Source organism: Phaethon aethereus (genome assembly GCF_964289735.1).
Source record: "Phaethon aethereus genome assembly, chromosome: 13".
In the NCBI taxonomy this organism is placed as follows: Eukaryota; Metazoa; Chordata; class Aves; order Phaethontiformes; family Phaethontidae; genus Phaethon; species Phaethon aethereus.
The window spans coordinates 3,126,353-3,151,273 of record NC_138589.1 but is presented as its reverse complement, the minus strand read 5'-3'; the positions used below and the strand labels follow the sequence as shown (position 1 = coordinate 3,151,273).

The window sequence follows — 24,921 nt, the reverse complement described above, 5'->3', positions numbered from 1 at the left end:
GTGTGTATTACTTACAAATGACTACAAGCACCAAAATGCTAGGCAATTAAAAAAAAAAAGTCTAAATTTAGGCTTCTAAATTTATGTTCCCCTGATCCTAGCTGCATATCTCCTCCTACTTTACTGGCTTTCAGCATTTGACTGGCTCTGGCACTTGCCTGGCCGCCTCTGTGAGGCAATTCTGCTCCTCACTAAGCTGGCAGAAGACAATACTTTTGTGGAGGTTATTTTTTTCTATCATAATCACAGAAGTACAAATGTGGAGTAAGCTAGGAGAAGAGAGAAGAGGAAGAGGTAGTGGAAAATGTCCCTTTAAGGGCCAGAAACTGTGGGATGGCCCTGTCTTGTCCAGCTGCACTCTTTTTAAATACTCTGAAGATTAACATTAGGCCCTCTTTTATGGAAAACTTGGCTTCTCTGTACTGCAACTTTTTTAAAACAGACTGTAAAATAAGCTTTAACATCCCACCTTTTAATTTTATTTTTCCTCTCTGGTTCTGTTGCCTTTCAGGTACCTTTTCCTTTTCACTGCCTGATCCACTCTCATCCAAGCTTATTATTTGCTTATACATCTCTTTGTTGCACATGATTTCAAGCTCTTTTTGTTCAGTGCTGTCCAAGTTGCAAAGCAGAAGTGGGAATAGGTATCTTCTAAAGCATGGACAAGTTTTCAAATGTTTGTTTGTTAGGAGAGCAAAGAAATAACAGCAAAGAATTCCAAATGTTCAGATAAATTTCAAAGGACTTCTATATTTTTTCAGCATTATTTTGATTAATGCCCCAAACTTTCTATTTTAATTTTACTTTTTTTTTTCCTACTGTAATCTTCTTTATTACAAGTGGAATGTGCGATACGTCATGTTTTTAACAGTTGATTTTGGGGGTTTATTTGGAAAAAAAAAATCCTTTACAGTTATACTTATTTTTAACGAAATGGTTTGGCTTCATTTTTTAGTCAACTACATCATTCAACTCTAGGACCCTACCTTTTGATGATACAAATTGTCTTATCTATGTTGAATTACCTTCATAAGGATCTGGCTATTTATTAATGAGAGTGGGTGAATCACTGGCTTCATTTACTTGGAAAACAGCATAGGAGTTAGAATCATTGTTTCACCAAGACTTAAAAAGCTGCAGGGATTTTTAAAGATAATGCTCTTTGTCTGTTTCTGTTTTGAAGGCTAATAAAAGTGATTCTGTATAAAAACAAGCTAAGGAGGATTTCTAGCTGTAAAAAGTAGCTTCTTAAGAATAATTTTTTTTGTTGTTGTTTCAGGTCCCAAATTAGTGTGTGGGTATGCATAGATTATGAAGTCCTTAGTGGTAGCATTTGTACCCCAGTTTCACAGTATTTAGATAAATTTCTTTTGGATGAGAGAGTTTGAAGACATCTGTTTGGGGTTTTTTTTATATTATGCAACTCTCAGCCTTCTGATATGACTGCTCAGACTTTTTCAAAACAGCAAAATTCTCTTCTGTTACAGATTCTGCTATATTATTATCAGTCCTTTTTTTTTAATATACTTTCTTCATTTGTGGTACCTGTCTCTCTTTCTCCCTGATTAAAGTGAGGAGTACAGAAGCTTAGAAGATTCTGATAATAGTCAGCAGTAGTTACATTGGTAACCTATTTGCAAGCAGCTAGTTACTAGAGGCTGAAGCCAATGTCATCATTTTGTTTGTATTATCATGCTGAGTCCAAACTTTGCAATTTAAATTCAACCAGATGTTCCTTAGCAGAGCTACTTTGAATTCAGCATGCTACAGTACAACTCCACCAGTACTGACCCATCTTTGCTTGCAGTGCGCTCCTGATACTTTTTTCCTAATTACTGAATTACCCTGAAATGTTTGTACGATACAAATAAATTTGTACCTTTTATAAAAGAGTTCCCTCCTATTTTATTTAGAGAACTTATAATAGCACGATACTTTACAATGGTGGGAACAGCATTTGGTTGAACAGAGGATAAGGATAGCCTTTATTCCCAAAGCTTTGAGTCTTCTGCAGGATTCTGTAGTTGTATTTGCTCCAAATTTAGGCTGTCTTTAAAAGTAAAGTTTTCCAAAACATAAACCCAAAGACCTTTCTATATAGACTCCCACACAATGTATGCAAATCAAATATGCATATGCATGTTGACCTGAATTAATACATTTTGCCTATAAAGTGAACAAAATAATGTGTGCTCCTTTGAACATGTGGAAATCGTGGCAATTAAACAAGTTCTAATTCTGAAGTCTATATAGCATAGGCATTCCTCATAAAATAAACAAAACTATGTTGTTTCACAAATATGAGATGAGAACCCCGTTGAAGTTTTGCCCAAGACTGCGTGTTCCGTGAGTAAGATTTTCAGAATGTCTCAATATTTAAAAGTACACTCTAAAAATTGAGATGTAAAAATCTTTTAATGTTAACAGAGTCTTAAAGATTTGGTAAATTGCATTTTATTGAAATATGGGAGGGTTTATTGCCAGTCCATTTGCCCTTGCAATAAATAGGATAGCCCTATTAATGGATTTAGTTTTTTGTCTGCCAGCACAGTTGTTCCAATTTCTAATCCATTCTTTGCTAATATTAGAAGTTATTCAGCCCTAAAATTAAAATTATAGTTGGCTTTGCTAACTTTTCAGAAGTGATTTCTCAGCAGTCTATTTGTGTGTGTTTTGCACTTTGCTCCTTTGTTCCACACTTGGCTCTTGATTACTTGGCACATACAGTATCCCACAGAACAAATTGTAGTGGACTAATTAAGAACTACCAAGAACTTACCAAGTTATGCAAGATCCCCACAACTATGAAAAGCCTTTTCAGCCTCCCAATCACATACTGTGAAGTGCCATAAATCAAACTTTTGAAAAAAAACTTAAAGCTGTGCTGCATGTACTTACTTATAGGTATATTTTAGTTCCAGTAGAAAGTAGTTACTTTTCTTAGTTTACTGCTGGTTTTTTTCAGTACTATTTTTGTTAGCTTAAATCCCACAAGCTAAGAGCATTTTGAATACCAGTAACATTGATTTAATGAGACATGATCATTTATGCAACATTGGTGACATTTTTGTCTTTACTTTCACATGAACCTGGAAGAGTAAGTGAAGTGAGATCAAATACTTGGTCTTCTATGTCAGAGCTCAGGCCGTATGATAAAGGAAACTAAACCTCACGGTTATGGGTGTCATATTACTGCTTGTGGGGCTCAGGGAGATATTTTTACCCCTGTGTCACTAGTATGGGAAAACTTGGAAGACCTCAGCTTATTTTGAAACTACAGAGATGGACAGATTGATTGTTAAGATGGGTCATCAGTGTCATCTCATGCAAAAAACTTCATGGTTGGAGTCCTGTAAGCATCCTCACCTCATGCTTAAATCAGTTGATTGTGTAGTTGCTCAGTGTCACACTACATCAACAACTCTGTATTTGTCCTTATTGCAAAGGACAAATTTTATTACTGAAGTGTTGTATCATTGGAGAAATTGTTCTTTTGGATTATTTTATGCTGGAAAAACTTATGTTATAGTTGCCCATAATGTTTTGTCATTAAAACAAAAAACAGGGATATTTATACTAGATGCTTGTAGTGAAACACTCAGAAGACAGTTGCATTGCATGCTCTTGGAGTTAAATTCAGTGTATACTGTATAGTAAAATTACTGCTGTGAAATCCTGATAATTATATTTTACTTTGTTCTTTAAAAAGGCTTCCTTTGTCCAAGAAAAACCATCTGTGGTTAAATAGTAAATCAGCTGTAAAAACAGACAAGAAAAATCCTTTCTACATGCCTAAGCCTACCTTAAAGTAACAAATCTGCAGTGTACCTTTACCTCTGCAGTTGTCACTGTGCACAGAAATTGGTACAGTTAATTTGCACTGCTATAAGCAGGTGTCATGGTTTAACCCCAGCTGGCAGCTAAGCCCCACGCAACCGTTCACTCACTCCCCGCTGGTGGGATGGGGGAGAGAATTGAAAGAGTAGAGGTGAGAAAACTCATGAGTTGAGATAAAGACAGATTAACAGGTTAAAGCAAAAGCTGTGTGTGCAAGCAAAGCGAGGGATTCATTCACCACTCCCCAGTGGCAGGCGGGTGTTCAGCCATCTCCAGGAGAGCAGGGCTCCATCACATGGAATGGTTACTTGGGAAGACAAATGCCATCACTGAATGTTTCCCCCTTCCTTCTGCTTCCCCCAGTTTATATGCCGCGCATGATGCCATATGGTATGGGATATCCCTTTGGGCAGCCGGGGTCAACTGTCCCCACTGTGTCCCCTCCCAGCTTCTTGTGTACCCCTAGCCTGCTCGCTGGTGGGGTGGGATGAGGAGCAGAAAAGGCCCTGACTCTGTGTCAGCACTGCTCAGCAATAACAAAAGCATCCCTGTGTTATCAGCACTGTTTCCAGCACAAATCCCAAACAGAGCCCCACACTAGCTACGGTGAAGAAACTTAACTCCATCCCAGCCACAACCAGCATAGCAGGAGAGGCCTGGTCACAGTGTGTCTACCTTCTCTTGCCAGTGAAGATGGACATAAAGGAACACTGAAGAAGAAATGACAGCTTTCACTGCTGGGGGCTAGCTTGGGCAAAGAAACTGAGAGTTGCCATTGGATTTAAGAAAAAATTTTCTCTGACCAGCTAAGAATGAATTAAATTGCTATACTGATATATGGAATAGCAGCAAACATTCCTACTAAACACATTACAATAAAATAAAATGCAACAGCTGAGGAGTTCAAACCTTATCATTTATCTCATATAGAAAATGAAATCAAAGACTATCTACTTGTTTTTGAAAGACATGATAATACAAAACAGCATCCAAATCCCTCTTGACTATTTCATTAATTCTATACCTAAGTGAGAGATTACTGTAAAACAAATAAACCTGCAACTTTCAATGCCAGCATACAGTTGATATTAGTGGAGAGAACAGGTTTTAGCCAGAGGTGCCAGACTGCATTTGAACCAGCTCTGCAGGAGTCAGAGCAGAAGGGAGGAGACAGGAGCATTGGCTTGTTTTGCTGAAAGCTTCCCGGAGTTGAAATCTTTCTTTGGTTGTAAATCTTTTTGTCTCGTACAGGGTTTAGCAAAACTTGTCTGAGACATGCAGTCTATCAGAAAAACAATCAAATTTCTGTGTGAAGTCATACCAGTTTAGCACAAATAATGTAGGGTTTATTTCTATCATTGTTTGCATTTTAACATTGTATGTCATAAGTTTTTCTTTATGTTCCTGTGGTTTCATGCAAAAAAAGGGAGGAAAATATATTAATGCGAAGAAAATCCCATTGTAAAAATAGACAAAGGGTAGAAGAGAAGGTTCAGGATAATAAAGAATCTTAAATAGTTTTAATTATTTTTTTTCTAAATGAAAAAGAATACATGTTTTAGTGGCGCTCTCAGCAAACATTTAAGAGATTGACAGAAATCTTGCTTGATAAAGATTGCCTTTTTAAAGATGGAAAAGATTTTCATTGTATTTGAGAGAAGATGACCTGCAGAGAAGCAAAAATGTAGGAGTGCCTCCTTTTCTGGTTTAGAATTCACAGAAACACTGTAAAGGGTGGATATAATCCCCAGGGCTCTTTAATTCAGGTTTTCTCTATTCCATCTTCCTATAGCTGACTTGCTAACAGGCACATGACTTCACATGTAGATTTTAGTGAAATAGGTAGTGATTGAGTTACAGCATAGTTATAAATATTCATGTTATGCCACTCCCAGCAAAAAGACATTGATTTCTCCTTTAAATCACTTTAAACATTTGTATTTTGCATACAGGGAAAAGGCTTAGCAAATCACTGTTGTTTATATTAATTTTGTCAACTAAAGAGCCCTTGTTCAGGTTAAAAAAAAAAAAAAAGAGTTCCATGAATCTTGCTAATTGCTGTGGGTGTGGGAAAGGAGACTGTCTTCATAACAGCCTTTAAATCTTTTTGAGCACCTGCTTGAAAGCAACTCCAGAATCATAAAGCCATAAGAACAGACAACTGGGTGGTACCAGGTCCTCTGTTTCATCACTGCATGTTCACTACTGCAGCTCCAGACTCTTATATCTTCTCTTTGCCTCCTCTTTGCTAGCCCAAACAAACACAATTTTATCAACTTGTCCTTAACGTGTCAGGTTTCCTCACTGCTTATCAGCCTTCCTCTCTCTTCTGGGCTCTCCTCAGTCCGTGCTTAGAGCTGAATACTGTTTTCCAGCTAAAACATTGCCAGCGTGAAATGGAAAACAATGGTTACTTCGGCACCTTGTACACACACAAGTGAACATGGCAGGCACTCACCTCACAGTGTTTTCCTTCTAGTTTCCTGTTCTTTTGTGACAGGACGCTATCACAGCACATGTAAGTGGCATAAAGACAATTCTGTTGGGAATATATTTTGCAACTATTCCAAGGTCAAAAGTCTCGTACATTTGGGTTTTTTTTCATTTTCCAGATGTATTCCTTAGTCATTTCTCTCAAGCTGTTTTTCCCCAGGTAACATTCTAATGAGCCGAAAAAAAGCTTTGAGCCCTTTTTGGTCAACAAAGGAAAACAAATGTAATGTTGGTAGTCATTCTATTACCTAATATGAACTCTTTTTCCGTGAAAACTAAAGAAAGGACTAACTGTACAGAACTTTCTGGAGTACAGCCAGGTTACTTCTGAAGGGCTGAAATTCAGCTGCGCTTTCTGTTTGTACGGATCTTGCTTTTGGTATGTGGAAAGTTCAAGACCAACAGTTGGAAGTAGGTGTTGCAATACTTTGGAATGTTATCACATTTCAAGGGGTGAAGAAGTTTTTATTCTAAATCACTGCCATTTAATTCAGCCTGGTTGAAGGAGTCTACAGTTTCTTCAACTGATGCATCATTTAGTTCTGTGGAAGAGGAAAGATCAACCTTAAAGGCCAGCGAAGACGTCTGAGGCTATAGATCTGTGTAACTCTTACTCGGGATGTATTCTTGGCAAAGAGAAGTAAAGGCAGGAAATAACAAACTACTGATCACAAATTTCTGTCATATCAACACAAGAGCTGGAAATAGTACATCTGAGCTTCTTGTCTACCATTTTTGTTGTGTTGGGATTAAGCAAAATGCAATGCTGCAACTACCAGCAGCCTTTCTTTAACATATGCTGAATTTAACTGTACAATTAATGTATTCTTGCAGCTACACTAACTTGAATGTAACACAAATAACTCATTAAATATGTTCTTCTCAGACCTTATCAGGTAGTTTAATTTATGGTGCACTTACCTTCAAAATCCAGGAGTTTTGTTTAACTCGGTCAACATACCAGCTGTCAAGTCAACCATGCACTCCGTAAAGGGAATGTAGTACCAGGCAAAGCAAGCAAGGTATTTTACTTCCTTTGATAGAGAACAAAATCAAAACTATGCTAAGGCTTTTTGAGCTCTAGTATAGTATTTTGCAAAGAGGGCAGGAAAAGAATGAAAGGCAATATAGTGCAAGATAAGATTTCTTTGTGCATAAAACACCACAGCAGTCTTAGAGACAATATATATTGCTGTAGGAGAGCATAGTTAATAGCTGTATAGCACCACAATCAATAACAGTAAAGAAACCTAAGTTCTCTATGCTTGCCTTGATGATGGTTGGGTCCTTCCCTAACATACCATTCCCACAAGTATTTATATATTCACTTAACTTTCCTTACAAATCTTCACATGAATAGCTTAAGTAAACCTGTGCAAGAATGAAAACGTTTAAAAGGTTATGTGGAATTCAGACTTGAAACAATAAGACACAAATTGTTGAGGTTTAGTATGTTTTGATTAGTGCTTTAGTTTGTCCACACTTTAGATTACCTAACTTGGTGTAAAATTAGCAGTTGTGTACATCAGCTGCTGTGCTGGTTGTGGCTGGGATGGAGTAAATTTTCTTCACCGTAGCTAGTGTGGGGCCATGTTTGGGATTTGTGCTGGAAACAGCGCTGATAACGCAGGGATGTTTTTGTTATTCCTGAGCAGTGCTGACACAGAGTCAGGGCCTTTTCTGCTCCTCACCCCACCCACGAGCAGGCTGGGGGTGCATAAGAAGCTGGGAGGGGACACAGCGGGGACAGCTGACCCCAGCTGCCCAAAGGGATATCCCATACCGTATGGCGTCATGCACGGCATATAAGCTGGGGGAAGCAGAAGGAAGGGCGGGACATTCAGAGTGATGGCATTTGTCTTCCCAAGTAACCGTTCCGTGTGATGGAGCCCTGCTCTCCTGGAGATGGCTGAACACCCGCCTGCCGCTGGGGAGTGGTGAATGAATCCCTCGCTTTGCTTGCACACACAGCTTTTGCTTTACCTATGAACCTGTCTTTATCTCAACCCACGAGTTTTCTCACTTCTATTCTTCCAGTTCTCTCCCCCGTCCCACCAGGGGGGGAGTGATCAAGCAGCTGTGGGCTTACTTGCCAGCTCAGGTTAAACCACGACAGCAGTCCATTAGTGCACTTTTTAAAATTTTGTAGACTAGTATTTTATGAATCTGCACTTGTTGCCTTCCTCTATTGTTCTCTGGAACTCTATTTTTGACAGGCACTGGTAACAACTATTGAGTGGTATTTATAGCTTCATTTGTTTTGCACTCTACTGGAAAGAGCAATCTCTTAGACATTTCATTCCAGTACCTCAGATTAATTTTCCACAAAGTAACCTCAAACAAATTCTAGTGCAGACATTCTTGCATTGCAGGAAGTATCCAAGCTAAGATAAAGGTGTTGTATAGATAGGAAAAAGGGCAAGGGACAGTCATCCATTTACACGTCAGCAAAAGATAGCTGCAGCCAGCATCAAGAAGAAAAATATACTACAATCAAAGCAAAAAACCCCTATCTGCCTAGTCCACTTACTGATCCTTTAATAAATCCAACTAGCTTTATAGAATTTGAATATGACTTACATTTTTAACACCTATTATAGTTTTGTCTTTTCTGAGTAACTGTAAGAGTTTTACTAATCACTTTGGTCAGTCCTGAAGTGTCTTTTTATTATTACCTTTGCTGTTTTCTAGAGTTACCCATGCTTTATATTTCCTTCCTGGGACTCTAGACATTCTTTACATACAAGCCTCGTTTCTTCCCATAGATACTAAAGAACAGTTTGATTCTTCTATCTTTACTCTTGCTTGTTGTCATTTATTCTATATTGTATTGTGATGTCAAGAGAACTGCAGAACAGAGGCAAGGACAATAAAAATCTTAGCTAACGAACTATCTTGGATGCAAGCAGAATACCGTAAGCTTTAAGCAGTTTGATATTTCACATCAGTGATCAACATATTACATTAATGTGTCTTTGTTACATAGCCAACACATTATAGGCCTTATAAAAGTATGTATTTTTGGTGAGACAAAATGAAATTATGCTAGTTTCAGGTCACTGTATTCTAATTTTGTGTCAAAACCTTTTATATCAGCAGCAGTTTCATTTCAATAAATTAGTAGCATCCCTTCAAAATACCACTCAAAGATTCTCAACAGCTGCAACTGTCAAACCAACCCCAAAATCTAAATGTTTGTATTACTCAAGGGAGAGTTATGAGGAAGTCTACACATGTGGCTACATCAGCTTAAGTACGTTTATAGCAAGGCTTTGGCAGTAGCATAGCTAGTTATTACAATGCTTTTAGCGAAAGTATCAATGCAAAGAAAATCTCAAACTCAGGCATTGACTTCAGTTGAGCAAGGTGGCAAAGATCTGATCACAGATAGACTTAAGTAACATATCTAAAGAATTCTATTCAGGCTGTTTTGAACATGAAGTAACAAATTTGCCTCTTTTGTAGTTAGTTACAAACTGTCATCTTGGATAATCTTTTAAAAATTTGAGTAAGCATGATAGTAGTAGATTTAGCTCTAAGGTCACATCCTATTACAAATACTTAAATTGGAAAGCTAAGTACAAGGATAACAAAAATCCATCTGTTATAAATTTACCTGTCCAATTGAGTGACAGAGGCTAGTCAATTAGAAATTTTTGATTTATTAACGCAAGCGACCAGTAAGCAAAACAGCGCTGGGCGACCGGGGAGTCTCCTGCTCCACCAACGGCCAGCAACTTAACAGGTCTTTCAGTCCTCTCTTTATACCTTTTTTCACTCGCGCCTTCTTTCGAATCTTCCAATTGCAATCTACTCCGCTCCCCCCTCCCCTTCTACCTCAGGGCATGTTTTGTCTTGTCTGGACTTGTTTTGTCTTGTTGCCGGGCTTGTTTTGTCTCGCTGCAGGGCTTGTTCTGTCTTGTAGCCAGGGATATTCAAGGTGTTAAGCAACGATTTCTTATCATGCTGTTCCATCTTACTATACAGTTCTTTCATTCTTAGCATTACCATCTAAACTTTAATGCTTTAAGAAAACTTTAGCAAACATGGTTCTAACACATATCACAGGACTTAATTGTATAACACCTATACACAAAGTTTGATGAACAAAACAGTTTACAGTTTATGACGCATCTGGAAAAACAGAAAACTTGTGCTCCCACTGGTTTTATGCCGGTTCTGCAATTAACAGTTAAGACTGGCTTTAGGTCTGGCATCAAATGTTATTCCCAAGTAAGCAGCTGTTTCAAGAAGAGAGCCAAAACTGTTTGTCAAAAACATAATGACAAAAATCAGCATAGCCTGCCAGTTGGCACAGAGGTATAGTGTCCAGCAGAACAACTGAATGGGGTAATTTTTGAAAGCTGATAATTAAGTTTCAACAATATTGCCAGTTTCCCTCTTAAAAGTCTGTAAATAGTTCCCACAGGTGAATGATTATCTGTTTTACTCTGATTATTTTATGCCTTCTAAACAGGCAAAACACCATGACAGCAGTTCTTTTCCTCACAAGCAAGACATCCTTTTTTAGTAGAGACTGATCTAGTCTGTTGAAAGTTACCATTTAAAGCGGAGATTGAAAAAAAAAAATTAGCAGTGAAATAGATGTTTATCTCCTTTAATAGGCAAAACTATTTTCAACATATTCTGATAGACATTGCTTTTAATTGTAACAATATATTATCTCAAGGTAGTCTTAAAGCTTAATGAATTTACATTAAAAAATGTTTATGGTTCCAGCAGCATTATAGTATGTGATGTGACAAATTTCTTATATCTTAGGTGAGCCTAGAAAACACATCATCCTTGTATTTAAAATTGCAACCTGCCAAACTACTGAATTCAATAAACAGTTTGAAACTGCAGAGAGAACAAATGTAACATAGGGAAACAGAGTAACATGGTTTTGCATTTGAAATACTTGTAGATTGTATAACAAGTTCTCATGTCAATCCAGTGCTGTGAAGCTTGAAGCAATTCCATTGTGCCTTAAAAAACCCAGCATCTTTTATAACCTCATTTTCATTATAATTAAAATAATCTTACTACTTCCCTTCACAGTTCAGCAGAAGCACTGTTTCAAATGATCACCTTGGTACCTTTTCCTCCTAATTTTACATTTGAACTGCAGACATACTTAGAGAACAACACGGATGTAAGGTATTAACTTTTTTCCATTCAGTAAATACTTTAAGCCCCACCTCTCCAAAGTGCTGCTTTCAGTGCCCCATTTTTAGAGTGTATCACCATTTGTGAATGAAAATAAAATAATTTTTATGCATAATATAAAATTTCCATGTCTTAAGGCCCTGTTAAAGAAATATTTCTTGATTTTCTTAACCTTTCATTCTAAGGGCTGGCTCAGATATGAGTTCAGTGAAAGGCAGTAATCTTTTTCTCCTCATGCAGTACCCTGTTTGCTATTCTTATTTGTAAGGATTTAGTAACAGCTGTTCTTCCATAGTGTCATGATCCATTTTCCTCCCATCTAAAAAAAAAAAAAAAGGAAAAATCAAGGAAATAAGATGTCATCTGACTTGAATTATATTTGTTGTGGCACTCATTGCACTCCTCTCATCTCTAAGGTCCAAATTAGTATTTGTTATACCAGTGTTCGTAATTTCTACAGGCAGTGGTTGACTTGACCTTTTAATCCAGCTAACTTTTTCCACTAGAGGACTAAAATCATGGGCAGTAGGAATGATTGACTTCAGTCAGCGGGTTATGAGGAATTGATGTGAATCATTGCCATTCCAAATTACCAGTGCTCTGATCCATGGATAAGTCACAACAAGAGCCTCTTTACCTTAGAAGGACTGTCTGGGCAATGGCTGCCTCGTCCCAGAGGACTACATTTGGTCACTGAAAGTGCAGTCACTACAACCTGTGCTGCGCTCTCTCCAAGGCAAAGGCAAGTGTCCAGCAATGCCCGAGCACGGCCAGTCACTGTGGGGTAAGAGGTAATTGTTTCGTAATCCATTCGTGACAATGTTTGCTGTGAGCGAAGGATATCAAGGATGTGGTTGAGGCGTCCTTCTGTCATGCAGCTCAGTATGGTCTGTCTCTGGCAGGCTAGTATTTGACAGCAGTTTCTTTTGCAGCAAGGATCTCAAGTGAAAAGGAAACAAAATCAGATAAACTAAGTGCTCTTTTCTTCCAGGAGTTGTTAGCAAGTGATAACATCAACACCAGAAATATAAACTCAGTTGAGGAAAGGAACAGGAAGAGTTAGTATATCTGCATGCTCTGTTTAAAACTAGTCCAATTTACTTTCATCTTTTGTTCAAAACTCATGAAGATCAGATTACAGAAACTAAGTGTTTCTAAAGATAATATTAAGTGCTCAGATTGTGTAAGGGGAGGTTTGCAGGTCTCGTGCTGTTCATCTAGCATCTGCATCAAGCTTTATGCAAAGCAGCTTGGCTCGACATAGATGAGAAAACTTTGTCCTGTAGAAAGCGGAAGAACAGATAATAGGTAGTTGAGGGTAGTAGGACTGTTTGTATTGTGAAACTGAGAACTTGAATATGTGTCAAAGCCAAGCTAGTAACGAAAGTAGTAACTCTCGGCAAAATGATCAAGAACTTTGGATTCTGTCTCTCTTCACAAACTGTTTAGAATACTTAGTAATGACATTAGAGTTTTTAATGTACAGTAAATACCATAGACCAAGAGAAAAATTAGTAACCAAAAGCCATTGTTGCTTTGGAGACCATGCCTCTGTCATTCTGATTGTTCCCAGCAGAGTTCTGTGGTGAACTTTTCCTGCATGAACTAGTCTGTTGATTTATCCAGAAGTTATGTCATCACTCAGAAGTAAATTGGAGAAGGATGGCCACACTAGATACGAGGACTGTCGTAGGCCAGCTTGCAAAAAGTTAGCAAGAAGCTTTATGAACTTTTCACCTACAAGCAGAGGTAGGCTTCACAAATCAGAAGCCGGCCTTTTCTGCCTCTGTTCAGTAGGAAAAAGTAAGATGGTCCCTCATCCTGCTGGTCACCCATTTCTGTAGTCAATAGCTACTTTTGTAGAGGTATAGAATACACAGCTTAAAATTACAAAAATCCCAGACTTAAACAACTAATGTCTTTCACATTCAATGTATGCTATGAGTTTTTTGTATTTTTATTATGGTCTTTTCCAAACTGTTTTCAGCCTGAATATGACCCTGGGAAAAAAAAGCCAATGTTCTCAGTGGCCAATGCCTGAACTTCTGAGAACGTAGGAGTTATACACAAACTCATGAGACATTTGTATCATGTTTGGAGGAGTTATTACACTAAATACCTGAAAATGTGCACAGAATTTAGAAAGAACTGTGTCCTCCAAACTTTAAACAATTTAATCACTAAGATCTGGCCAAGGAAAATATTGCCATCTCAAACTGGAAATGGGGTCTTACCTGTCACTGCTTGTTCAAGATGTGTAGGTTGTGGTCTGTGCTTAAGAGCCAGCGGTGGGTCCTTATGCTGACTGCTTTCTTTGCCTGCAGTTGAACCGTATAAAGGAACTGTGCAAAAGGAATTTGATTTTCTACTGTCAGAACCTGGGTGATCTAGAAGAAGTTTAAGATGAATCAGATGAGAGCCTTGAATGGAACACCAGCAGATCATTATACACGTGTCAGCCACTGCAGAGGACTGGAACTGAAGTGAAAACTAACTTGAGAGCCCTTAGTTATTACTAGCTGTTCTTTGGGCCCTTGTTAGTATATCATTATTCCTCAGAAGATTGTGGCATATATTACTACACAAATCTGACTTTTTCAAACTGTCGGTAGGAATTTGTTTCTGAAGTTATGGAACATTCTATTCTGTCCATAAGTCTGACAGCTATTGATCAGAACTAGAATGCTCGGAAATGCAGATGTTGCTCTAAGCAAATTGACTTCCTATGGCTCAACTTCTGTATCCAAAGGCATGAGGAGTACAGAAAAAGCTTTTAAGGAAATATATCACTTTGCACACATTTGAACACTTTGACAGGACAAATCCACGTCGCAAAGACAAAGGAAGTTATTTGTATAGGAATGGCAATTACCAGGAATCATTCACATGTTCCTGGCAACACAGTCTTTTTATAACATATCTCCTGTTCTTATTAGTAAATTACAAAAAAGCAGTTATTCCTGGTGGCATAAGACAGCATGGGTCCCAGGAGAGACTTGTCCTGTCAAAACCAACAGGCAATATTTGATGTGTGAGGGAAAGGCAGCTGTATGTGACAGGTCAGGGTTCTAAAAAAATTTACCAAAAGAGGCTTTTTGATCTATACACTTAATCAAAAGGTATTGTGGCACCTCTGGTTTTCGGCAGTGAACTCATGCTTCAAGTGATACCAGTAGAGGGCACAGCTGTACACTGAAGAAGGGACAATTTTACATGGAAAATAGCATGTATATGGAACAACTGGTAATATTTATCCTTTTCTTAGAATAGTTGGAGCTGAATATGTTTCAAGATAGAGACCTTTCTTTGTTCTTGTGTTCTGTGGGATAGTATTTGACAGACCCATCTCAAGAATATTTTCTCTTCCTGTACTGTTTGCACTGCTATCAAATAGAATAGTTGACAAGCTTGGCACTACAAAAGGAATTTTCTTGCTGATGATGTGATTGGGTTTTGGTGAACAGATGACCTGAAAAAGATCAAAAGAGAGAAGAATTATATTCTTGGAACTTCTGTTCCAAAACCTTTTCTAAGCAGCTTTCTCTTGGAATATCAAGCAGTAATATTACAGTGCAGGGCAGGGTGGGTATATGCAGCTGTTGGGCCTACAGACATACTTAATTCAACTTCAGCTGGTTACCTTGGCTCACCGTGGCAGCACGGAGCCATAGCTAACTGTCCTAGATTGCTTCTGCAGCCTGTGCTGCGAGCAGCCACGGTGTCACCAGAACTTGAACTGTTTAAAGCTAGCTCTGATCCAGGCATGTGAGCTTCAGTTCTCTCTCTGTATCTTTCAGTATTGGCAGGCCTGCCACAAGCGCCAAAAATCACTTTGAAAATGGGAGTGAACTGTATTTTGGAGTGATCACAAAGCAGTTAGCCTTGATCCAAGAGAATTGGTTGAAAATGCTAAAATTCAGCCCAAGACTTTTTCCAGCCATCATTTCGAACACACTACAAGAAAGGTTAGATATCTGCCATTTCGCTAGGACCTCTTCAAGAAGGAGAGGTTTCAGAGCAATTCTTAAATGGAGGAGGTTTTATTTGCAAGAGCAACATCAGAGTCAGCTGCTCGGAAAAAGGTAAAACAGTGGATTTTGTTGGTTAACTGGATGGAGTTATCCTTGTTAGGGACATTTTGCCCCACTTTGCTCCATTTTGTTTGTATTCTACATTGTCAGGGCTGGCAGGAGAAACAAGCAGCTTATGAAATACACTTGTAAAACTCTCATGCCACATACTCACCTCTGTATTGCATATGCCTGTCTGCAACACGTATGTTTCTGAACCTTTGCATGCATTAAGTGCCATCTCCTGGAAAAAATAGCACAGTAACTCCAGTAAGTATACATATGGTTAGTTCAATTCACACTTCAAGAGCAACACACTGAAAGTTTATGCTGGCAATATATATTATACACTCAGGTACACTGATATATAGTAACAGTGAATTGCACAGAGCAATTTTGCATTTTAACACACATAAGTGGACATAGAATCTGACACAACTCTACCCTGTTACTATTTCTGCTGTTTCAAATTTGTTTTAAAACCCAGTTTTGAATCATTCAGGGGAAGGTGAAAATAGCCCTGTGTTGAAAGAGAGAGATTGGGCTAGCTATAACATGTTTTCCTTTAAGTATCCAAACAGCAGGACCATCCTGTGTTTAGTATGCCAAACAGGCTGCAATAAGGATGTGTCAATACTTGTAACTTTTTACCATTTTGTACATCTGCAGCAGATTTGTTCAACTATTTTCAGTTTTTATACTTCAACGCTTATGAATCAATCCATTTTCAAGAATCTCCAGTAGCATTTTCACAGTCATTTTGGACATATCAGTTCAGTTGTTTGAACAATAAATAGTGCTCTTTGCTAACTTAGCAAATAGAAAAATAAAACCTTGCTCAAGGGAGATTGAAGCATTAGATTATAGAGTATTTGGCAGTAGAGTCCTAAATAAACTTCAACAGTAGTAAAAATGACTTGGACTATAACTATGCCACCTATTAAAACATTGGTCAAGTCTGTTCTATAATCCCAGAAGGTGATTGCAACATGTGGAAATAGTCCAGCATGCATCAACGTAAACAACTCGCATAAGCACAGTGGTGAAACCAACAACACAGTATGGGTGTAAATGGAGTCAGAATACTTGTCCAAGGGTTGAAGCATGTGTCACTAGTTTTCCCACTATGACTAAATTAACTAGATAGGCTATAACTATATTTGTGGCAGATTGGTGCCAGATTTCCCATGGCAACGTAGACATATATGGATTTAGCTGTATCCCTCAGTTGTTGGCTGTTCCCCATCCATTCTTGTGGTATCAGAGAACCCTCTCAGACCCTAGGACAAGCAGCCTCTTGTGCCTGAAGCATATCAATTTAGAAACAGCAAAGCATACAAATAAAAGTGCTGGTACTGGTATTGTTGCAGCAGCTACTGTCAGTGTCCAGGTTCTGGAATAAATCTCTTACCAGTACATTCAACAAAAATTGCCCTTGATTCTAGCCCTAACCTGATCTACTTGAGGCTTATATTTGTTCTCACTCACATGGGCTTACCAGCCTGACTACAGCTGGTGACTGGAAAGAGAAGCTCCCCTATTTTTCTAATCTCAGGTGGAAATTGGTATGGTTTCTAGAGAACCTCACAAGATCTACTTTCTGTAATTCCTGAATGAACCTGAAGTGCCAAAGGGTACTCTCCAGATCTCTGGCATGTCCAATAAAACAACGAAGACAAAACCTTTTCTGGTTTTGGACCACAAAGATTGCAATTGAAAGAATCAAGTCATGCCCTTATAGGAGAACAAAACTTAGTTTTGCACTAACCTTTGCATCCATCAGATTGTAGATTGCAGTGGAAATTGCCTCCTTATTTATACTTGTCAAAATTCCATTTAGAAGGTCTACACATTCTGAAGGGGTAATAGAGCATTTTAGCAATTTAAGTACCACATTGCATATGGAAGCGTGTCTATATTTAGGCATCAGTGTATTGCAACTAACTTCACTATTATGTTGAGTAGCTGGATGAACCTTATGAAATTAGTTTAATATAACTTCTACCTCATAACCCCTCTCAGTTTCCTTTTTGAACTGATTTTAAGGAACGGTTACAGTCACATTGAAATCGCATTTTCTTAAATGTTCATACAGATGCAGTGAACTTACTTGCAAAAGATTTACACATGACTGTATAAATCTATCACAGTAAAATTATATGCACATTGCTTCCTCAGCACTTCAGCTTTTCTTGGCTATCTTTTTAGAAAGGTATGATAAACATAACAATTCCACTAAAGTAAACAATAGTACACTTCAAAAGGGAAGTGATTATGCACTGGAATCAAGAAATGTTGAAGACAAGTTGATCTGTGTTAAACTAGTATATATAGCTGATAATATTCCTTCCTTTGTTTGCACTCATTTTTACTTTCTACTAAACACAATTTTGGAGGTAAGCAATCCATTTCTGGTAGGAAGCTTCAGTTAGAAAAGCCATCTACAGTACTCTGATGATCTAAAGACTACTTCAGTTGTTCAGTCATTGATTTAGAGTCCTAGAGCAATGTTCCCAGTAAGACTACCTCTGCCACAAATCTTGCAAAGAAAGAAAATCCTGAACCTTACCTGCAGTACATGGTCTAGAATCTGGTTCTTGATGCCAGCACAGAGCGATAAAGTGCAACAGTCTATTCCTCTCGGGCAAATTGCTTGGAATAAACTTTTCTGAAATGCCAGGCCGCAAACTGCTGCGGATTCCTGTCAAAACTTCCAGCAGGGTTGTTTGGCCTGCAATTTATAGGAAAATGTCATTCCAAAAAATAAAGACCTCAGAACTCTCTTTAAATTATATTCAGTTGTTTTGTGTATTTTAAAGCAAAGACTGCTTTTTTAAAAGCAAAAATATATTAGTATTGTTGCAAATAAATATGCTAACCTTTAACAGTAACTACTTATTGCAACAGAACATTTCAGGGTAAAGAACTCTGTCCAAACAATAAGTCACAAATGGATATGTAAACACACATTGTAAACTACACGTGCAGATGCCTCAGGAATACATTTAATTATTATGGGTATATTCTAAGCACACAGTTTGATATAAAGCATTACACCTGCATTGTAAGAATAGAACTCCTATTGTAAAAAAAAAAAAATCTACTTTGGGCAGCCACAAGATGGCAGCTATAAGCTGTATGAACATTAAGATACTATTCTATGCAGTATTTCTAAAACGTCCTTGGCCTGTAAAATACAGTTTGCCATGCAGAACCGAGCCCATAGCAAAGAAGCCTTTCCTTGATCTCCACCTCCATGAAACAGGGATCATTCCTAGACTGTGACAGTTATTATACAATGCTTTGCCAACTAAGTTCTTTAAAACTGCTTGCACTTTCATGTAAGAAGGTAAGATTCCCTGATTACTTAAGGGAATTCAGCATGAGCTGGCATTTCTTGATTGGGGTTTGAAACTCACAGCAGCTTCAAAAATGAGCATTCTGCTCATCCAGTTAGCTGCTTGTCACTAAAATGGTCCCTGATTTTAAAGTGACAATTGTCAAATATATAGTGGCATTCTTTCTCACTAAAGGTAAACGGAAAACCCAACTCAGCAACAGAGTGCTTCAGCAAGCAGAGAGATGATACCCGACGGGTAGAGAAGCTACAACTTTCCCCTGCAGAAAGATCAGCTGCTTTGGAAACACCAAGTATTTGTTGAGGGATTCTAATCTTTACATGCCATAATGTGGAGCTACGTGCTGTAACAGTAATATAAGGTAAAGGGACACCTGAAAAGACAGTGCTGTTTGTATCATAGTTTCCCTACAACAAGGAATTTGTGGAAGAGATGAGGGCAACAAAGTATGACATAAGCAAGAGGGATAAATACCTTCAAAAGGTTTCCGTCTGCTTAGGCTCTCCCAACACAGTATTCCAAAACTGGGAAAAAAAGAGCAGTGAAGGACCGTTCATTAGTTTGCAATCCAAATCTATGTTCTCATTTCCAAGAGAAAGTTTATTGGTTTAAGAGAAAGGAGTTTTTCAAGACAAAGTCTATCCAAGCCTTTCCTCATTTGATGAGATCCTTTTTCTTACGTTATTAAGTTTCAGTTTTCAACTGAACTGCTCTTAAATAATACATCAGTTTGAATTAATTTTTTAAAACTAGGGTCAATTAGAATTACATTTCAGGTTACCACCCTATCTCCTTTTGCTCTTATGAATTTCAGAACCTTCTGTTCTCCTTTCTCTATCATTTTTGGGTTTGTTTTTTTTTTTCCTCAAGTAATTTAAATAGCAACTGAATGAGCTGGACTTTTCTGCAGGTACTGTCAAGTGCATCAGTTAACCTACCAAAATTGATTCTGACCCACTGCGTATAGATTTTCTTCAGCAAATTTTGAGGGCGCTCCAACTGTCTTTTTCATTTTCTAACATCCTAGGAAGTATTCCAGTGATACCATAGATCTACATATATAACCCACAATTCAGATGGTATAAAATATAGTTTGGTAAAAAGCTCAGTCTGTAAAATCAGAGGGAGAAGCAAGGAGGCTGCTGGAAGAGAGAAAGCAGGCTATGGATGAGTCAGAAGCAAAGCAATCAAAAGGGGAAGAAGCAGTTCTGGGACAAACTTATCTGCTTACTCATATCTTGCTTGTAGTGCTGAATTACAATGTTTAAAAGAACCTTCTTTCTCTTCTGCCTTATTTCCACATAAAATCTGAAAGTGCTTATACTTAAATACCCTCTAGCGAAGTATTAATGTAATGTGGACACACGTGTAATTTACATGTACTTAAGTAATACTTCATATATGGCACATACTTCCGTTTGCTGCACCACTGTCTAAATGTGCACCTGTCTCACGCACTGAGTCACATCTGAGCATCTAAAGTTATATAAGAATGACAGGCTGGAAGATTAATTATGCCACCTGAAAGCAAGCCAGCACTCTTCCTGCACAGAAGTCTCGTGTTTATGAGTAACATCTGGTTAGTCACATCATTCATAGGTCTCTTCAAGTGTATGCACTGACTCATTTAGAGCCTGCCTCTGTGACAATAAAGCAGGAGCTTAAAATTGTTGCCTCCATAAAACCTCTGAGAGCAGAAGAGTGATCACACTTAAAAGTTACTTATAATGTTAGTTCACAGGTTCTGCATGCCGATTGTAAGGATGAGCATCCATGCAGACAATAGTTGCAATTTGAAGTTGTCTCATTTGTTCAGGCAACCATGAAGCATGTAACATGTCCAGAAGGGACACGTAGCAGTAGGTCATCTTCCTCCTTTGTATAAATCACCTTACTTAAAAAGTATGAATGCTTGAGTGGCTCAGTTATTCCAGCAGAGACTCCATAGGACTTAATGGGATGCTATTGAGAGAAAGGTCTTTTCACCTGGGCCTCATCTAGGCGTCAACAGTTCTTCCTGAAACTAAAGCCAACAATAGTTCATGCTTAGAAGCCATGTGAATTGTAGTTATTAGGTTTTGAAATGTATATGAAAAAGTTTTGGCAGCTGTGTTACACTTTTTAAAACATTTAGGTCCATTATATAAACATTTATATGGCAAACTTTGAGAACAGTTCTTAACCTTGGTATATTATTCACTAAATACAAGGAATTTCAATTTTAATTCACTGCTGTAACTGGCCTAATGTGGAACACCATCCTACTACATTATGTAGATCTGGCACTTTTACTGTGGTGTCTTTGAAAATAAGTATTTCAGCAACATCGCAGAATGTAGCAAGGACTAGGTATGACCTGCCCTTAGAAATCCCATTCACCTGTAAATATCACCTTCCTGGGAAGGAAGGCCACCTTCAAGTATTTCAGGAGGGAGATACACTAAATCCTGGCAGTTTCTCCAATTGCAGTTTTGCAGGTCTGACCTCAGTTGCTGTTTCCTCCAGTTGGTCAGACCATAATCTGATATCTACAGAGATGGCAGAAAAAGTAAATTTTAGTAACAATACCTCAAGTCTTGGTATTAAATGTTGACTATTAGGATAAGTATATGCAACAATAGGACAATCACTGGATTTTACATTAGAAGGCTAAAAGTAGAAACTCCCACCTTGGCTCTGTACTGCTCATCCAAAAGCACGTTGGAAGGTTTTAGGTTGCAGTGGCAGAAAGCAGGCTCGAGGCTGTGAAGGTAATGCAGCCCCTCAGCCACATCCAACAGGATCCTTATGAGCAAGGGAAATGGAAGTTCTGAGTACAGTTGATGCTAAGTAACACAAAAATACAAGTTTTGGTAGTATGAAAGTGTTGCTATTTACATTTTCATTTGACAATAGACAGAAGTATAATACAGAAGGTAAAGAACAGATTGACTCCAACAACTGTCCGTAATATATATGCTGAGTGTTCTCTTTTGGCTGACCTTGTAATTAATTTTGTCACATAAAAGATGACTTCTTTTATGTACCTCATGAATGAGTGAGTGGAGGGATCCATTGTTCATCCATTCAGTCACTATCCCCAGAAGTCCATGGTACTGGTAAATCCCAAGAGAAGGCAGGAGACGTTCAGACTCATAGCCTCTGACATTTGCTATCTCCTGAAGTAGCAACTTCCACTGCCTGTAAAAAAAATAGCAAGGGTTAGAGGCAGATTAGACTGAAAGGAATTTCAGCTAGAGATGAGATAGCGTAGGACATGGAAATGAGAGATAACCATATGGTTGAACACAAGCTAACATAATTCTACCAATAAACCCAATATTATATCATCTTCCAAACAATTTAAGAAAATAAAGCAATCCCTTGTGTAATGTATTTTTCTAATATAATGTGAAAGACCTCTGGATGCTTTAATATGAACGTAAAAGCACAGTTTAAAGCAGGATTGAAGTGCAAAGGCAGGAGAAAGCTGAATTGTATGAAATGCTAGATCAAGAAAAATCAAGTTTTTTCCTCTTACTGTCCCCAAGAACTTGTATTGTATCCTTTTGCTATTAGCAAGATCCACATTTGCAAGGAAATTACGATTTTCCATGCTTATCTAATGGCATCATATTATATAAGTGATATATGATATCATATAGCATGTCACAGAACGATAGAAAAATTAAGCCAAGTTCAGATTTTATGTAAGCAGTATCACTGTAGTGACTTTGCCAAATTTGATTCAAGTTCAACTGTGGTTGGATTGTAGACCTGAATTCAAACAGTTTATTTACAGAGAATAGCAAAGCTTTGCTTTGATCATAATCAGAAGAATAAAGTCTTGTTGTCTAAGGACTTCAAACAGTTACTTCTTCATGGACAGGAAACACTGAATTGTCAATTCAGTTGTGCCTTTTCATGGAAATAACTGAACTTCTGTCTTGAATTGAACTTCATTCAATTTTTGTTAATCGTATGTTTGATTTTAAAGATCTAATTATCTCTACTTTATGGTACTTGTGAGCTGAAAATTCATTGGAATTCATTCAAAGTTCAGTTGATTTCAACAGACCTGGAGCTCATTCTCATTATTCTAACCAGCCTTTACATTGATACTTCAGTTTCAGTTTCTCATATTTACTGTATTGATTCACAACCCTGTAAACTGATCACTAGAAGTAATTCACAGCCCCACCTGTTTTCACACTTATTTCCACAAATCTAGATAGTTATCATCAGCACACAGTTAAACTTTTTGCAGCCAGAGTAAAACACAGTTTATTCTCCCAGATATCCTATGCACTGTGTAATGTAAAGAGATCAGAACGGTAGAAAAAGAAAAGCAGAACAGTGGCTTTAGTTTTAGGGAGCAAGTTTGAGGGAAAAGATGCCAAATCAGGGTAGCATGTTAAATTCAAAGCAAAGTAAAATGTTGATTTCTGTAACTATTTTGTTTTGGAGTTTGTTCGATTTAAAGAAAATGTGGACAGCGACAGAGGAAACTCTTTTCTTTAAAAAAGCTACCAAACAAACAACATTGGTTCCAATTACAAAAATCGCTGGACTTGTTGTCTAAAAAACAAGCAAGCCCCCCTCCCCCCCAACCAAAAACCTTACAATTTTTAACTGTTCCCAAATTCTGGCAGCATTTGTTTTTTGAAGTATCACTGACAATTTAAACTGTCATTAAAAAAATATTTGTATGAAATACTGTTTTTTCCTCCCCACCTTTATAATGGAATAAATTAAACACTATGTATTTGAGTAGGATACTTTTGTATTTTCATTTTAACAAAAGCCACCTGAATGGCAATGTTCTCAGTTAACAAGAGTAACTAGTCTGTAGATGCACATCAGACACTCCTTTTTTGATAAACAGTCAGGTCAGTGCATTCCCTAAAATACATCGGTCTTGCTTCATCAAAGTAGCTTGTGGTTATTCTTGGAAACTTTCTGTGCTTGTCGCACACTGGAGTTTTGTGGTCAGTAAGCTGACGCCCATCGGTTACTCCTCTTGTTTTTATAATTAGGACACGTACACATCTTACTGCCCTGTAACCCTGACGATTCTCCCTTTCTCTTCCCATTTCTCTACTCTCTTACTTGTACGTGCTGGTTTAGATTAAATTCATCTGAGATCTCTTCAGGGATGTCCAGAAAGATGTAATACCATAGCATGCTGAGTATTACTGATCAGGGTTTGTAGACATTATTGTAGTAGAAATAGTTAATGACTTCAGGATTAGGCTCTACTTTTATAAATTTTTTTAAAAAAACAGAGCTTGCTTCTCGGGATTTCTAGGAATGGAGATGTGTTTAGGGATCAGATGATTCTGGACATGCCACGATTCATTTTGGTGCCATTGCCGCTGGTCTGTGCTGCCCACCTGCGTGCTTAGTTGGCCAAATAAGACACGTACCTCTCTGTAGTGTCCTGGCTGGTCAGCAGCTTCACCGATATGTGAGTGTTCCACGAAATATGAAAGGCTTTGAGTGCAAAGCCTGAGCTTGTCCTGGTCAGGGTAAAGCTATCCAAGTCTTCCTGGGCTACTATAGGTAATGATTTGGCCATTTCTCAATGGCTGGCTTGGGGGAAAAAGAGGGCAGAAAAGAAAAAAGTTTTTAAGAAATACTTTTTGTCACTACAGCCAAAGCATAGTGAAGTTGCACCACCCCTTACTTCCCAAATAACTATTATCCTAATCCAACAGGCTTCCTTTTACCACTCTGTGTCAGACTTTCCTTATAAAGACAGGAATTGCACTAATTGCAAAGGAGTGTCTGGACCATAACTTGCCATCTGAGGCTGCAAGGTGCTCATTAATTGCTCATTATTATTTCCATCTGATGACTTTGAAATGCTGGGCCATTACTTATAATATAAAATGTGATTTTAAAGTGATACTGAATTATGTAGACAACAAACTAGTATCTTACAGTTACGTGCTAGACAAATATAGTTTCCCCCTTCTCATAAAAAAGGCACTCATTCAATAACTCACATTAGT

General features: G+C 37.9%; 1 protein-coding gene across 1 annotated transcript; it reads right to left on the bottom strand.

Annotated features, from left to right (window-relative positions):
• Positions 1–11,326: 11,326 nt before the first annotated feature.
• On the bottom strand, positions 11,327–24,485 carry LOC309409551 (receptor-interacting serine/threonine-protein kinase 2-like; the record flags this gene model as incomplete). Its single annotated transcript, XM_082005720.1, has 11 exons — positions 11,327–12,438; positions 13,734–13,886; positions 14,800–14,968; positions 15,745–15,813; positions 17,338–17,423; positions 18,139–18,300; positions 19,403–19,452; positions 21,308–21,456; positions 21,598–21,753; positions 21,955–22,104; positions 24,330–24,485. The coding sequence occupies 11 exons, from the start codon at positions 24,483–24,485 to the stop codon at positions 12,116–12,118; spliced, it is 1,623 nt and encodes a 540-aa protein (XP_081861846.1). The 3' UTR covers positions 11,327–12,115.
• Between the last annotated feature and the right edge of the window lie 436 nt (positions 24,486–24,921).